The sequence below is a fragment of the Anabas testudineus genome, chromosome 11 (assembly GCF_900324465.2).
Source record: "Anabas testudineus chromosome 11, fAnaTes1.2, whole genome shotgun sequence".
NCBI lineage: Eukaryota > Metazoa > Chordata > Actinopteri > Anabantiformes > Anabantidae > Anabas > Anabas testudineus.
In genome coordinates, this window is record NC_046620.1 from 3,161,668 (window position 1) to 3,179,527 (window position 17,860).

Genomic DNA, 17,860 nt, shown 5'->3' on the forward strand with positions numbered 1-17,860 from the left:
CGTAGTTTTTGACACTGCAGTAATGCTATGTCTAATGTAGTCAAGGCTCTAGTTGTTTTTAGTAGGCAATGGGTCAAAATGTTGTTCTCTCCTATGTTGTCTGTGTTTGTTTGTTCATTATTTGTATTAAGGTCACAAACCATGCAACAGATACCAATTTAAATTTATCTGGGTTGACAGGAGATGGTCTTTGGTAAATATCCAGTGAAGTTCACCTTTGTGAGCTCCTCCTCTTCGTCTTCATGCTGCTCAGGGATTCCTTCAGACTCTGGCTCTGGTTCCTCCCCGACTGTCTCCACCACTCCTACGACCATGTCAGCCATCTGTCCACTCAGCTGCCCAACAATCTCCACCTGCAACCATTTCAACTGATTTTATTGCTTTTCGTATTCTGGCGTAGTGCTTTTTAAGTTGCAGAAGATTCAGCAAGTTGCTAGCACAGTTGGACAAGCAGAATATGAGCTCTCCTGTCCTGATCTCCCAATCTCTACCTGGTTTGCCGGTGCAGGACATGAAAGAGAAAAGACAGGTACAGCAAACATAAATGCTGAATCCAAACACCTTCAGTTGTAAACTTGCTGACTCAATGGCATGCTACTCTGAAGACCAGGCCCGTTTAAGGATCTCTGTCATCAAGTCCGCTGCAGGCTTTCATGCAGACTTTTTTGGCATTGCTCCATGCATACCTCCAGCCTGTCTCCTACCTTGCCGACTTCCCTGGCAGTTTTCCCACATTATTCATTGCACTACAGATGTGTGGATATGTGTGCATTAAATATCCCTGCTGATATAAACAAAGCCATATTCACAAGACAAAAATGAGAAGATGTCAATGTCAGAAATGATGCAAACAACACAAGCAATTGTTAATAAGATAACAGGTTTTAAGAACCGTAGTCTCTGTTGAAGACATGATAACAGATAAAATCGAACATGTTTACAACTAAAGCTGGGCTTTCTACAGTTGCAAAAGAATATTAAACATGGTCATGTTGACTGTGTTGTCTAACAAGGACTAAAGGGAGATGTCTTATCTATTTACCTTTGACTATATATGCAGGCACACACCTCTGTGCCCTTGCAAACTCGCATAGCTGTTCTGCAAAAATTAAACCATCTTCTAGTCAGCAGTCTGTAATCCAACCATTTGGATTCAGCAGGCGAGCGCATACCTGGTGTGCCTCCACCTGCGCAGCTCCCCACAGGTCAGCTAGTCGAGGGTGGGTGGGAGGACCAAGGCTGTGGATGGTGCTGTTGGGGGTGGCTTGGAGGGAATGGGAGGCACTGTGTAGCCTGTGCTCCATTGTCTGTAGAGAGAGAGGAAGAAATCAAGAGACACAAGGAGAATCAATGCTGTTCTGATGTTCTGTGCTGCATACTTTCTGTATTCACATTCTAGTTACTTATAATGGTCTGCATCTACTTTTAATACAGTCTGTGAATTATGAGTCTGAGGTGTTGCAGCAGGGAATAGTAGGGGAAAATGTCTTGGCCTTGTTTGCATTGACTGATGCTGAGAGCATAAAGTGACTGAAAGGCTTTATTGGAAATATAATATATTCAATAGTCTCCTTCACAAGGGAAACTTTATAACACATGCATTAAAGCTAACAAGCTCATTTCCACTCTGGTCTTGGATTAGTACACCTGTCCCTGACCTTTTCAACTTATTATTTCATAACCCTCAGTCATTTAATGAGCTCTGAAAATGTGCCAGAGCAAGAAAATGTCTTCAGGTGTCACAGTACATCATGACTCACTTTATTTGCAGAAAACCTCCCAACAGGCCTGCTTGTTGAATATCAGCAGGTGATTTACACCAATGACAATCGCACAGCTCACACTTCCAACTAGTTTACAGGAAGTGAAGCCTGTGATTTTTGAAGTGAAGGTCTAAGTTGAATTTCCCAAACTTAGTCAGATCACATACAACACGACACATGTAGAAACCTGTTTCTTCCATGCGTTTGGAATGGAACTATCTATAGAGACAGATTCAATACTTGCTTGTTGGTAAAGGACCTGATGATGTCAACCTACTGTTCATATGAAAACCAATAACAGTAAACAAATGCAGCAGACTGTCAGTAGTATTAACCTGTTGTTGCTGTTGGTACTGCAGAAGCTGTTGCTGCTGGTACTGGTGGAGCTGGTGGAGCTGTTGGAGCTGTTGGAATTGGGACTGCTGCTGCAGAGCGAGTTGAGCCTGGTGCTGCTGAAGGTAACTGCCTACTGTCCCCTCGTACCCGTCACCTGGTGTACCACATGCTCCACTGCTGCCTCCTGGAACCATACATAGAACACTTAGTGCCTATTACTGAGACTGCAAGAGACTCCAGATTTAATCCTCACCTGCAGCCATGATGTAGGAGCCTGCAGCAGGAGAGGCCACACCTGAGGGCTGGCTGGTGATTGGGTCCCAGGCGTCAGAGGATGACAAGCAGTACAGGCCCTGGGAGACGTAGGTGTGGGGCCAGACATCTGCAGAGGAGTGGTGGAGCACCTGGTCTGTTTGGGGAATCACAGACAGGTGGGAGGAGTGAAACGCAGGAGAATTTAGACGACTTAAAAGGAAACAGTGAGGAACAGTGAGAGAGAGGAGATGAAACATGAAAACACCACAGTGGGAAATTTGTATAAAACGGTTCATGCAGATACTCACAGACACTTGTTTTAACAGTGCTGACAAACAAACTCAGGTGTGTTTCATGGCAACAACTTAATGACAATAAAATAAGATCTGAAGGAAAATGTGATTGAATTACATTTAAATTAAGTTGCAGCTTTTGCACATAAAGATCTGAGCAAATCATCTTATTGAAAAAGAAATATGTGACATAGTTTCCTTTAAAAATAAAATATTAATGCTTAAACTGTGAAGAAACATGTATGAGCAGAAGCATAAAGCCAATCTCAGACACTGAACTCTTCATCATAGCATAGTTTAAATGCTCTCATAAAGCCATACACAGGAATAAACCTGACCTCATCTAGCAGTAACAAACTGTAATACTTTTAATAGGAGGATGATTACCCTATCTGCAGCAGTGTTGTTATTATAGAGCAGACGGAGGAGGGGGGCTGAACACTAAGTCTGTGAAGGGGAATCATGCCCTGAGTCCTACTGCTGATATTAAGTAGCTTTTTAATCGTTGCTGGGTTTGTGTGTACTGTACGTGTGTGTTAGTGTTGCATGGCAGATAGAGCGCAGAGCAGAGCCCATATGGTGTTGTTAATGAGAGCAGGGCTAAGTCCTTGTGCTAACCTACAGGGTCCCTCAGGGTTTGGATAGCTCTCTGCTTTTCTAAACACCAGCGACAACTGAAAAAGAAACTGTTTACAGTGGTACTGTGTAAAAGTCAAAGTGGTATGTTTCAAATGAACTTTGAATTAGGTTTAAAGGCTAAAAGAAAAAAGAAAGATGTGTTTGTTTTGGTTTTTATTTTTGAGGTTATATAGCAGTTCCCTGTGGGGTCAGATGGGGTTTCCTAATCTTCCCTGAGAAAATTGCTCTTCTATTCCTTTCTCTCCATTTTATCAACATGCAACTAAACTAAATAGACATCTTTCCACCTGAGGCTCAAACCACAAATCACGATCTGAGCTTGAACTGTTTTTGTTTAATCAATGAAGTGTGAAGTGAAATCCTCTCAGCCTCACTTTTAATGCATTTCCTTTCCTTATTTGAACACAGCTTCTAATTTAGTTTTTGGGTAAATTCTCTTACCGATGAGACCACATCAGACTGTGTTCTAATACTTCAGAAATGACAGGCTGTCATTTAGATTTGTCATTTGGAGATTTTTGAGTTAGCGCCCAGCAGCAGTGAAAGGCAGAACTGTGCAGCTGCGTGTCTGCCCTGAGCGTAAAACATGTTCAGAGCAATATTTAAAGTCTGTCGAGAGAATACAAAATCTGTAGTTACTGTGTTTTTCAGTGTTAGTTGTTTGGGCAGATTGTCCTAACCGAATACAATTTCACAAATTAATCAGCTTCCTCCCCTGTATTTGACTTCTAACTTCCGGTTTCTAGGAATTACAGTACCAGATCCTTGGTATGGTTTCATAATATATGCTGTTACAGTAAATGATTCTAACCAAATAGAAGCACATTGAACAGTGTACTCATGGAAACAGCTGTTTGCAGAAGGATCTAAACTGCATTACCTCTGCTGGTGATGCTCTCCTGGTTGACCTCACTGAGGTGAGCGACACTGCCCTGGTTGGAGCCGGCTCCCATGCTCTCTCCGTCCATTGAGTTCCAGCCAAACAGAGTCGCCTCAGAGATTGCAAACTGCTGCATGATGCCTGTGGAGGGAGGAAGATTATTATCAGTGTTGAGTGAGATGCAGCAGTACTGATGGTAGCAAATGCAGCACGTAGTAATAACTTCCTAAACTCACTGAAACCCAAGTAGACATACAGCCCAAATCCCAGTCCCAGACACATACAAAAGTAGCTAAAGATAGCCATAACACAGAGAAACAGGTGATTGGAAGTATTTGTAGGAGAATCAGTGTGTTTATATCATGCAGAAAATCTGTAGATGTTGCAACAAATCAATGTATGGAAATGACAGAAACCATCTACCAGATGTACCCTCACCTGCAGCAAAGCGAGCCTCCTTCTCGCCATCGCTAAGGTCACTGTAAGCGTCGTTTTCCATTCTCCTCTCCTTTTCCCGCTGCAGGTTGGTGTGTCCCGCACCCCCTAGAGGCCCTGCAGATGGTTTACCCCAGCTCTGCCACTCTATCATGTGGGCAACGCGACCCTGGGCCATGGCAGTGGGCTTGGTCACCTTGTCTTTCATGGATCGAGTCACACCTACAACAGGTACGGGGGAGCAGGCCACCAACACACACACACACACACACACACACACACACACACACACACAAACACTGTCAAAACTTACTTCTGGCATCTGTAATGATTACACCGCCAACTGAGGCTTAGGGGGACGTAGAATGAGAAACAGTGTAATGTAGAGGAACAGTTGAATAAATGAAACTATGATGGAAAATGTTAATTCAATTAAAAGTGTACTGATTTGGATGAATTCAGGTAGTTCTGTGACTGGGTATGAGATTATGACAACAACTCAGCAGCTACTTTGCATTATTAGTGTAATACAGCTGGTAATGTATGAGGATTGTCAGAATAAATCTACATATTCAAATTTCAGTGGCTGTGCTGAAATTTGTTCTGGGACTTATCCCACAAGTCCACATCAACCACTAATGTCAAAAGCAGCAGTTTTTATTTTTTAATCCCACTAAAAGCTCCTCACTCTTAGTGGTCGGCCACTGAGCACTAGTTTGAGGTTAGATGCCTTGCTCAAGAACACAATAATAATGATACATCTGTCGGTGGAATATACCTGCCTTTATCCTTTAAACCACTGCTGCTTCCAGACTTCCATCAGTGGAGAAGTCCCAGAATATCTACTGACCACATCTAACCTCACCAGAACCCATTAAATTTGCCACCTTTCAATTATCACCTGGATGCAATTCATCAAATATAGTCTGACAGTCACCACTCTATGACTGCTCATATCAGTTTCATGATTATCTGCCATTTTAAACGATAGTGATCTGACTGATGTGGGTGAGCAGAGAATATGTCACATAGGGGTGAAACTCATCAGATGTTTTGTTTTGTATTACACTTGAATAAGTGTACACTAGAAGGTTATTCTGCTGTTTAATTTTTTCTTCATCTGGATTCTTTAAAACTAACAAATTATATAAAAATGTCTAATTATTAGAGGGTCTGCTGGCCACTGGCATGCACATCAACCTCTCTGGGATCTAATTAACTAAAACTGTAAAATATTCAGGTAACGAGGTGACTGAACACACTACAATTAGTTCTTAAATAATAATTTTAATGATCTGGTGAATCTGCTAGATAATAGCGTAGACCTTTGCAAAACCCTCTAAATCTCTGGTCAGGAAAATGGACTGACATGAATAGGTCAGAGTTCAGGTCACATGAGCTTACCTCTGTGACAAATTAGACAGGGTTGCCTGTTTTCCTATTAGAGTTTGTTGAATTGAATTGAAAAGGACAAGGACAATGGCTAAAGTGCTGACAGATCCATATTAATACTTAAAGCCATTACTCATCTCCTGGTAAACAGAATAAATGAGATTCATTAGGCATTATGTAATTAAAAACGTGTTACTGAGACTGAGAGACAGGAACCTAATCCTTGGGTGTACACAGCACGTTGAGAAGGGTCCATAGGCAAATCTCTGCCCAATTAAGATGCAAATACAGGATTCAAACTAGGGACATATTCACTGACTCAAATGCTTGCAAAGTCTGATTGATAAAACATTAAATTAGAATCAAACAGGCATGAATAAACATTGTGAGAGCTTTGGAAATTGCTACCCAGGTCCAGGGGGCAAGTTACTGGCTGTGTTATAAATAGAAACAGTTTTCTCCTTAGACAAAGACGCCCAATCTCATCTGAAAATCAAACACTCCCTGCAGAGTCTAATTGAAGATGGAAGAAGCAGTGGAATGGAGAGAATGGGGATGAGGGAGAGTGTTGGGGTCTTGGCTATTCAAAGGCTCAAAAAATAACACTATACACTGTTAAATGATACTAACAAATTTTTTTGTTAAGTGCACCAGACACAACAGAAAACAACACTTTTAGACGAACACTCTGGAGGCGCTACACTTCACCATTACAAAGCACAGAGCACTACAGTTTGAAGCACAAAGCACAAGAGAGCACAAAAGGGGCACCAGCCACGTGTTGTCACGACACTGCACAAAAGAGTCACTACGTCACAAATGTTGGGCCACACCACCACCGACACTGCCACATTACAAATACACTTAATTTCCCAACACGCCTGTGGAGATGCTTCATTTGGTAATTAAAGTAAGTTAGCTGACTTACTTTAGTTTCTTGGAAATAAAAAATCTGGTTGGATTTCCATCAATGACTGCAAAACGTGTCTGTCATTGACGTGTGCTGTTGATATCAATGAAAGAGAGGAAAGTAGGGAGTGATATAGGAAGGGGCACCCACAGGGGCGGCCATGTTGGTTCCAAGCTCCCCCTCCTCCTCCTCCTCCTGCTCTAGAGTGAAGTTGTCTGTTGAGGAAAGGTTTGATTTACAAAGTCCAACATTCATGGGAAAGGTTAAAAGATAATTCCTGCTTTTTCCAAGTGTGTCAGTTGATTCTTTGGCCTGCATGCAGTGCAGAAACCAAGTGAAAGTAGGAAAGAAGGGAGTTTTTACTACACAAACAGATCTCAGAGGAAGTCCAGAACTGGACAATCGATTGAGCTAAACCCAAGAGGAGCCTTTGACATTCTGATGGTATATTGTAGGGGTTCAGTCCAGTTGTTCATCTACCCAGTTCTATGCCCTTTTCTAGTTGTTTCATTTCCTGGAATCTTTGCAAAATGTGGCCATAAAATGCACCAAAACGTACTAAAATACCGCACTGCAGTCAAAGAATCTTCATGATATTGTAAATCAGATAGTTTTGGATTAGCTTCTCTTGATAGTTTTGTGCTAGTAATGATTATTTGGAGCTGTCGTAGTCACCTAACCCTTGTAAAAAGCTGTAGCCTACCTTAAGTAGGAGTCCTTAGGCAAGACCTCTTAACACTTTCCCTGCCTACCTTTGTACCTTGTACCTCTCTGTAAGTCCTTTGGATAAAAGCATCTGCCAAGTGACTAAATGTAAATTCAAATCATTTAGATATCGGGGTGGTTTAAGTTGTAGATTTGTGAAATCAAATTTATAAGCTGGCAAGACAATTCACAATACAAAAGTCTCTCATACTTTTAATTAAACCTGTAATATTGACCTTACTATCCTCTGAAAAAAGTTGGTGAAAGAAAAAAAACTCCATTCTGCAAAGTGTAATTAATGATTTTGTTGCCTTTCATTAGCCTCAAAGTCCTTAACAACTCTAAACCTAATGCTAAATGAATAGTAATGCTGAACACATTTAAAGTTTAGTCACATTAAATACTTAATAATTTAGTTAATTAATACTCTGGTGTTCTACTTGTATCATAGCAGCTGTGGCAAACGTTTTCTCAGATTGGATGTAGTGATTAGCATTAAATCATTTAGTCATTGATCATTTGGCTGCTGCACTACTCACCAAAGAACCATCTGAATAACACATGAACAGAAACCAAAAATGATCTTTTAAACAACAGGGAATGGAAGTTTAGTCCCTGTCAGTCCTCAACAACAACTTCATTCTTGATCTGCTGTGGAGCATGTGGAGGCAACATGGGGGCTGTTTTACCATCTAGCAGCACAGACACACACCTGACACACCTGACAGAGAGGACTTAGCCAGGGCACCGATCCCATAGGCGTTGGTGGACTTCCTCTTGAGACGAGGCAGAATGGAAGTAGTGTCCTCCATGGACAACTGAAGAGAGAGGGGAGGGAGTTGAGATGTGGTGGGAGTAGAGAGAGTGAACAGGAAAATAATAATAATGGAGAATAGAACAAAAGGACAGTGAGGCAAGGGCGATGGACGAGTAGGTAAGATGTAGATATGATGAAAAGAGAAAAATGCAAAATAAGAATGGTTGATGGAGAAAGTGTTGCGTTCAAGAACGAGAACATGGAATAAAAGAAATTGAGGTGAAGAGATCAGATAATTGAAATTTGAGAGATAAAAGAAGAGGGAGGTTGTAATAGAGGAAATAAGAAAGGAGGGTTAATTATTTGAGCACCTTGTAAAACACTTACAGGGATCAATGATTAAAAAGAAGAGAATCTTATATTCAGTGTTGCTCTGAAAAAATCACGCTTGAGTGGTGATTCATATGCAATTTAAATGAAGTTTTGTGAAAAGCTGTTAGTTTGCACAAAGTGTTGTTGATTGATTGAGCACTTTTCATTGGTTAAATCTAAAATAGCTCTTTACATAGTTTACCTGTTGTAGATGTTAAACACTGTGATGTAGAGAATGTGTTGCTGGTTTTACTGAAGAACTGTAGTTCTAGAGAGAAAGTTGGGCTTTCTAGTTCACTACTGGTCTTCCATCTTGATTGAACTTCCTATTGCTCTGAAATCATTTTTTGTCCTGTACAGTGCAGCAGGTAAATACCTGCCATAAACAACATCAGCTAAAACCGTGTCAGATGATGGTGTGACTCACGGTACACAGGCACTTTTTTGAACCCTTTGAATTTCTCTTTCTGAAAATTTCCCACGCCTGTTTGATTTCTACTGTACGTCCTGGTGCCAGTGTTCAAGGCAAACTGATCAGCAAAATAACGAACACAGAGACAGATCCAAGCTTTCAATGAGGTCCCTTCAACCACAAATTACAGTGGGACAGTGATAGATGTGATGTAATATTTTGAGTTTAAGCACAATAATTGTTACACAAAGGTAAACTGATATTTTCTGCTTCCTCTGTGTTGTGCAAGTTTAGCATCACCCCTGTGTTATTCTATCTGGAAATGTATCTCATATCATCTGCAAGTAGCAGTGATATATAATGTAGTAACACTGCAGACAGTGAGTCTGCAGGCTAACAGATGCAGCTATTATAGAAATCCATGATCTGCATTTCTCCTCCATTAGTCTTGTGTCCACTGGAGGCTGTCCCACAAATATAATAAACCAGAAGTGAGCTTGTATTTTGGAAAGAAAAAAAAAGTCCTTATGGCTCAAATCTTTCACTTTCATACTAATGTGTTAAAAGTTTCTTTGTACAGTTAAATATAGGGTACAAGGGCTAAGTGCTTTTTCTACTGTTATTTATAACATATTTATAGATTCATCCTAAATCAAATGATTATATGTAGAGTAAGAATCACAAATACTGCAGCTCTACGAAGCTTTTTAGTCTCTTGTAGCTAGTTGTTCTGGTTTTATACTGACTGTACAGTATGGTTCAGTCTTAGTGGTTTCCAGGAACCAATGAGCTAATGCTTTCAGCACATAAGCTGTGGAAAAGAAGCTAAAGTGAACCCACAGTCTATAATCCAACCAACACCAAAGAGTAGAGGGAAAAGATTCGGAAGCAGCCGGTGGAGAACATTTAGCAGCTGAAGCAAGATATTTTTCTCAGGAGTTGCTCCACAGGGTGTTGCTCTGCATCTGCTGGATAAGTAGGCATCATGTAATGTAAACCAGAATAAGTTCCTAGATCAATAATATGGCACAGCTGCATGTCCGTGAGCTTGTATTTGAGTTTTTGAACCAAAAACTGATGAAGTGCTGCTAAGTAATCAAGTAATACTCTTTATTTGTTTGGTACCTACAGGTTCATCAAGTTCACAGTTTACAGACAAGCTGACAGAAAGACGTGAAGAGTAAGTGCAGTTGAAAAACTATCCAGACGCTTGCACACAATACATTTTACAAAGATGAAATGAAGTAATTTTTAAAATAAAACAAACAACAAAAAACTGATGTCAACAAAACATAATAAAACTCAGTATAATAGATTTACAATTAAAATAAAGTAGATTAAACAGATGAATGTATAAGGATTCAAATGATTTTGTAAATAATGATATTTTTTTTTCTTCAATGGAAAGCACAATTGGCTGTGAGAAACATTTTTTAAGCATTTCATCAAAGATAACAACACAGATTTTGGTCCATATGGGCACAAACAACAGACCAGCAAGTGGACTTTAGTGCTAAAGTCAGAAAGCCAAGAAATTCTGCCTTTAAGTCAGCAAGGTGCAAGAACATTTCTCTTGACCCCTGTTGGTTAAACCAGAAGTCTGTTTATGAGAGATTATTTTAAGCTTTGACTGAAAATGAACATTGTGCAAATAAATTCTGCTGAAGGTACAGAAACTGTGCATTGTGTAGTGCTTTCTGTAAAAACTGGGACTTGCGGAAACCTTCAGTTGTGGATGAGATAAGCTTATTACAGCCTGTTATCTGAGTCTGTGTATATATAAAGCTTGCACTACAGTAGATTAACAGAGAGCACAGAGAGGAGACGAATGGGAGGGAGTGTTTATGGTGAAAAAAAAGAAAACTGCAGGATGAGAGAGAGGCAGGAAGGGGTGGAAGGATAAATGGGAAGGATGTCATGTACTCAAAGCCCAAACTCAGGTGGTGGAGGAGTGATGCAGATAAAAATGACATGATGAGGAGATCTGGGGAGTGAAAAGACAGAGATTCAAACTAGGACACTTACATTGATTCCTTCCCAGGAAAACTCGGCACGGCCATGCTAGGGGAGGGAGGAGAGGTGGAAGGGGAGGAGATAGGCACAGGAAGGTATGGCAAAGATTGGAAGAGAAGAAGAGCATTTAAAAGAGTGACAAGACACATTTAAACCTTTTCTTTAAATGTGAAGGTTTCTATTGTAACAACACATCCTCAGTAAAGTAGAACTAACCTTTCTCATCATAGCCTAAACGCAGCTCACATATTTTTACCTAAATTTATTTTTATAAAAGTGATTCTGGTCTTAAATTGAATTAGGATTCAATCTTCGATCTCCAACTTCAGTTTGAATAAACGTGTATACAGTTTTCGTCACTTCACATTTAGTTTATATTGTATTTGTATATCTGTACAACAGTACGCTTGGGAATTATTATGTAATTCTAAGCAGGCACTTAAACCAGTAAACTGCATTACGTAAATGAGCTGAGCAGTGGGTATTTAAATTTAAGGCAGCTTCTGTTTTAAATGGCACAGTCAAAGTGTAGAGACAGGGTGCATGAGAAGCATTACATACAGAATGTGTCTAGTAGTGTGTGGTGCTGTTTGTGTTGTCAGCTGCACCATCCCTCTTTGTTTGTCTACACTGGCTAGGATATTTAGGTAACCAATGGATACCATTAAGTAGTGATCCTGTTGCTGCGGGCAACAGCAAATCAGATGGGTGACCATTAATTTAGTGTTCTCATGCACGTTCACATACATATACACACAAAGAGTCATGTATATTCAATATTATGAACAGTACAATAGACACAAGCACAGCGAAGGGAACGATTTTTAAAGCTGTGGTTACTTCATGTATTTAAATGCCCCACTGTCAAAATTGCTTTTTACTTTTTATACTTTTAACATCAGGCATTTGGTCACTCTGCCTCAAGAGTTTCTCCAGTGGCACTTTAAGCTTGTTATCATAGTAGCTGAGTTCGAAGACGCAGCTCACAGGCAGCGTGAGAGGTGAAACGGAAAATGTCCTAAACATCATGTCACAGTAAATGAAAAACTTTATCCTGTCTTCCCAAAGCTCCTGCAGCCACAGGGAGTTACATTCGGAATTTAGATTTAGACATTCAGGAATCTAATTTAGGTTGATTATGTATGATTTCACAAAGCTTGTTGTGTAGTTTGTCATATAGCCAGAACGCAATCCAGAATAAGATTTTTCTTTGATGTAATGATTTTATATTTATGTGTAAGTATTTCCTTGAAATATTTGTTTACTTATGTGTGTTATGAACTGAAAATAACAATCACTGTTATTTTATATCTTTGCAGGGAGTGGGTCCCCTTGTATGGACTGGATACCAAACTAAAATGTACAAATTGCTACTTGACACGGTACTAGACAGGGACATGGTGCCTGACGGACTCTGTAGGATCTCTCGTGCTTGGCAGGGATTCAGATTGTTGAAATATGGAACCTCACTGCTGGATGCCACTAAATCTTACACAGTGAGTGTTTAAGTAGCATTTACATTTCAGTCAACCCTAAAATTTTTTTAAGTTTTATTCCACATGGACACACTAGAATCTGTACTCGGTTTGGTTCTTGAAGGGTGACAAAGTAATTTTTTTAATAGCTAAAATGTATATTTAAAAAATCATGAAACTTTTAGGCTTTATTAGTAAGAATTGACATAATCATATAATGCACATTAAAATAATAAATGCTCATACATTAGTAACCAGACTCGTGGAAGGTTCATAAATTTGTCAATAAAAGAAACAATAGGAACAGGAAAATCGCACCAGTGGTGATAATACATTAAGATGGAGCTTAGCCTCTATCTCTGTATTTATTCATGCTTTAATCAGCAGCTGCTGGGCACAGAGACTCTATAACCAGAATATCTACATGAATTATTGTGAATTTGGGTCTAACTTGGTTTAAGGCCTTACTGCCCTGATTAACATTATTCATTTGGTGTCAAATACAGGGGTTGGTTAGCAAATTGAAACCCTGGGCGAGCCGAAACTGAATGCTAGAATTAATTCTCTTCCTGCAGGCGTCTTTCGCTTTCTCGGAAGCACCAATGTAATATTCATGTCAGAGATGTTTATTTTCATGACAACTGAATGAAGAATAAGAATAATCCTCCTCTAACAAAGCAGGCCCTGAGATGGCTCAGGGATTTAGCAAAACCCTGCACAAGTCACCAGCCGCCTTGTTGGGTTTTTGCTTCAGATCAACATTAAACAAGAGCAGGGAAGAGTATGGGGAATAATTCATACAGATGTGGTAAACAAGCAAACCTGGATCAGAACTAGACCAAAACTATACAAAGAAATATCTAATTTATTCATGGAGTTTTCCTAAAGAAACGTGTCCTTAATCACTACCACTCAGTGTGTAAAACTCCGATAGCTGACAGACTAAACTGCACTAATTGAATAATGCTTTATTTAATCTGAAAAGCTAATGAACATGCTCAGCAGTGGGGCTGCTGTCTAGACTGGAGCAAATTAATCTTTCACTTTCACTAACAACTAGAATAAAATATTTAGTGATCTGAAGCCACGAAGGACAAAGAATCTAACTGTGAATTAAGTTTTGTTTTGTTTTGTTTGGTTTTACTGAAAAATTACTCAAAAAGAAAAGGATCACCACACTCCATGTGGGAGACTCGCCTTCGAATCCCAGCTGTGGCCTACCTCCATTTTTAGCCTTTTGTTAATAAATAGATTAAAAAGTCAATCTGTCCAAGCAAAAACTATCCTACTGCCTAATTACTAACCAACAAAGCATTATTGAATTGTTTGCTAACAATTAACACTGACAGAAATGCCTTGTGAACAGTGACTTGTGGGAAGGTGCCATTCTATAGTTGTTGAGCTATTTCTGTCCGCACAACTAGTTGTGTCAGTACATCCTTGTTGTTAACAGAAAAAAGTATATATATAATATCTCTTGCTCTCTCTTTCTCTATACATCTATACTGCAAAGTGAGCCAGAAATCCTAAATTCTGAGCAGCTGTTTCTGTAATCATTTAGTCCTTGGTTTTGATCAATGACTCTGCCAACCTCTGCAAATAAATTATCATTTTATGCTTTGAAGCAGAAAACTGTAGATAATATTCTCCAAATTATTCAGAAAATGCAAAAAACAGGGTTCAAGGTCAGTGTGTAGGAATTAATGTGTGTAGGAGGTTTCAACTGTGATTTATAATGGTTTAATATTGAGGTAGTAACAGTGGTGTGTGTGTTTGTGATTGTAAGCTCGTGTTTTGAATTTAAATAGACCACAAAAAGTGTGTTAAAGCTTGTTTTTTGTAAAGGACATGAGATACAGCAGCACTGTGTGAGCTAAAACTCAAATCAATTCATCCACAAAACTCTGGAAGTAAATGGACATTTTCAGCTCAACGAGGAACTCAAGAAAATGTTTTGTCATATTTCAGGAACTCATTTGAATCTAAAACCCTGACACTCAGGAAAAACACTAATGGCTATAAATTAGCTAGGACTTGAGCTGCAGCTAAATCTCAGATCTGTTTGTGTTTTCTCCTTAGTCAGACTTATGTGAATTTGGAAGGCAGATATTCTCAGAGGGGATGTGATAGGAGCACTCAGTATTGATCTGACTTTTAGTGGCTCCACAAACAAGCTGATGTTTCAGCTAATGTGTCTTTCACTGAGCCTAATGCTACAGGGTTGTTTTCCTCACTTTAGTTGGCAATGTCTAAGGTGCGAAGGTCCACCCCAGCGTGATTAGCTCATACACTAGATTTCGTTGTTAATAAATAAAGCATAAACTGCTTGTATTTTTAAAGATGCTTTTACTGCCCACCTTGGTCAGTGATTTATTTAATTCATTATAATATTGTATAATAGAGTAATTCATCATTAGCAGTGAGTTAATAGTTTGACCAATATTGTTAGGACAAAACCATGATTGATTAGTTATTCAAGTAATAGGGCGTGGTTACGTTATGTAGCTACTATAATGGTATGATTTTGTTAATGGCAGTTGTGGTCTGTCTATTCTCCACTGAGCTCTAACTATTGTACAGATAACTAAGACATTTTTGTACAGGCATTCATAGTTTCTGTCCAGGGCCACTGCTGATGAATTCAAACACGTTGGTGAGCCTGTAAGGGAGTTTCATTTGACAGACATTCACTTGGACTCATGCATGAACTGATTAGAATATGAATCTGGACAGACACGCATGTAAACGGCAACTTGACTCGTTGACAGAGGCACACGATATTATTGTGAGGTAGTTATTCTAGTTTTACGTTTCCAGTGCTTATTATATGTTCTATGAGGAAATATTCAGTTAAGCTAATGCTGTTCCCAGCTCTACTTCAAGATAATAATGGTTATTAGTAAATGCAGTATTCTGCAGTCTGGTGTATATATAGTGTAAAGTAGCTATGGACAGAAAGCCAACTGTGAAAGAATACTCATACTGTATAAATTTTATCTTTGTCATGTTCTTGCTTTTTCCACATTAAAAGTAGTTTTTGATGCTAATTTAAACCCATGCATTTACTGGGAGTGCTTAGACTGTGGAACTAAACACTTTTATTTATATAAGATAAGATTTATCCTGTTCTTTCTGCACTCAAGCTCCAAATTTCTCTTCTTGAAAAGAAACAAATCACATTGGCAGCAGATTGATGTTGTTGTGCACTATAAACAGCTGAGATGTCTATTCTCAGCACGTCTACCGTTTTTACCAAAATGCCATCCATCCATTATCCTAGCTGGTTGTCCTGTTAAGGGTTGTCGGGTCGCTAGAGACAATCCCTTCTGTCACTAGGCGAGAGGCAGGTTATACCCTGGACAGGTCTATCACAGGGCTGATTGAGACAGACAAACATTCACACCTATGGACAATTTAGAATCACCAGTTAACCTATAGCATGTGTTTGGAACTGAAGGAAACCGGAGTACCTGGATAAAATCCACACAAGCGTAGGGACAGAAAGACAACTGGCTGAACCATGGATTCAAATCCAGCTCCCATTAAGATACCCACAACATGTACTCTGAATGAAACTCCAATCTGTTTATGCATTTCTTCCCACCTGTGCTCTATGTGTTGGACACCAAAATACCACAAATAATGTGAATTTCAAGGTCAAGAAAATACCAATCTGTTGCAGCTTGTGCTAGTTGTTCAGGCACTAACAGGACCTTTAGTCTTGTGCTTTTAGTATCTGGCTTGAAGTTCCTGATTGAGTTTGTATTTGTGATAATAATGTGTTTGCATGCGAGTCTGGCTGGCTCACCAAGCCTGCACTTAGTTCTGAGCTCCGTGTTTCTAAGTCAGAATCACTTTTCCTGCATTTGATGGAATACGATACCTCCCCACCTGCTGGCCTCTCTCTCTGCAGGTCTATAAATTACACTGAGGAGTCGTGTTTGACGAAGTAAACAACTCGAGGGCTGACATGAGATCAGTGCTCAAAAATGATTTCTGCTACTGATGTCATGGCCACTGGATGTCAACACTGTGCCAGTAATCTGAAATATGTGCAGTGTATCAGAGTTTGTGTTGAAGGCAGAGATGTAGAAGTCACTTTTAACATGTTTATTGTCTTCAGGGAGACGGGAAGCAGGGTTTATGGGAAATGTGGTCCTACTTCTAAGAAACTTGTGCCAGGATAAAAAAGCTATAGGTTATGTCTATCTTGTTCGTCCTAAATTTATCGGTGCATGTCAGCCTTCCATCTCTTGTGCAGGATGAAAAATCAAAACACTAAAGAAAAGAAAGCAGCAAACAATGATGGAAAAACAATAAGATGGATGTCTTTGTTTTTGTGTCTCTCTCTCTCTCTCCACAGGGTGCACAGCTGAGAAGTGATACATGGCTTAGTAATACTCTGAGCCCTGGGGAGAGCAGCTCTGTGGCCTTGGTAAGAGACTATCAACACACACCTTCACACCCAGTCACGCACAGCCAGTCACAAGAGTGCAAGCATAGGCACAGGAGCACACACAGGTTTGACTAATGTGAGCTTCTGAGAAGGCTGACACCAATATCTTCAACCAGTATATCCTCACTCTTTTCCCTTTTTCCCATTTTCGGGTGAGATATTAAGACATATTCTGTGGACCCTATACATTTAGACCATTATCAGACACTAAAATGAGAAAGAACTGCAGTTCCTTCAGGACTAGCAACTCTTTGAGGCTGGGTGATGTACTGCAGACACTTGGGAAGCTTTGTGACATGCTGAGAGTGACACACTTGTTTTGTTGACTCTGTGTTACAGAACACTGGGTTCAATATTTAACTATAACTCTGAGGGTTAAGTGCTGACTTTGAGCTTTAGTTGGAGGTTGTTCAAAAGTAACTGAACTTTCATTACTCATTTCTAATGCAAAAGGGCCTCAGCTGAAGGATTTAAACTTACAACCTGTGGGGCTGGAAAGTCAACCTATTAATATACTGGTTTACCATAAAAAAAATAAAAGAACATACAATGAAGTAGAGAGAAAGAGACAGAGAGATGTAACATCAAAACAGACTTTGCCTTTTATGGTGTGTGCTTTAACCACTTGGCATCCAGCATACCCAGTCACATTTAATATTTCAGCGACTGTCTGCAGATCTCAGACATCCCTGGTAATGCTCTGCAGGATTGGTGCAGCAGCTAGATTCTCTTCTTCTTTTTCTTGAAGGGCATTTTGCCTTCAGTCT

At 39.7% G+C, this 17,860-nt stretch overlaps 1 protein-coding gene across 5 annotated transcripts in view; it reads right to left on the bottom strand.

Moving 5' to 3' along the window:
• Nucleotides 1–17,860, bottom strand: part of LOC113154022 — a 40,816-nt gene that overhangs the window by 973 nt on the left and 21,983 nt on the right. The window contains exons 3-10 of one of the 5 annotated variants that reach the window (XM_026348003.1): nucleotides 11,175–11,210; nucleotides 8,321–8,426; nucleotides 4,605–4,823; nucleotides 4,167–4,307; nucleotides 2,353–2,508; nucleotides 2,099–2,283; nucleotides 1,173–1,307; nucleotides 216–353 (exon numbers count right to left, since the gene is read on the bottom strand). In XM_026348003.1, coding sequence (XP_026203788.1) covers nucleotides 216–353; nucleotides 1,173–1,307; nucleotides 2,099–2,283; nucleotides 2,353–2,508; nucleotides 4,167–4,307; nucleotides 4,605–4,823; nucleotides 8,321–8,426; nucleotides 11,175–11,210 — 1,116 coding nt within the window. The remainder of the gene's footprint in view (nucleotides 1–215; nucleotides 354–1,172; nucleotides 1,308–2,098; nucleotides 2,284–2,352; nucleotides 2,509–4,166; nucleotides 4,308–4,604; nucleotides 4,824–8,320; nucleotides 8,427–11,174; nucleotides 11,211–17,860) is intronic. The other 4 variants (XM_026348005.1, XM_026348007.1, XM_026348006.1 and 1 more) reach the window with 4 other exon arrangements.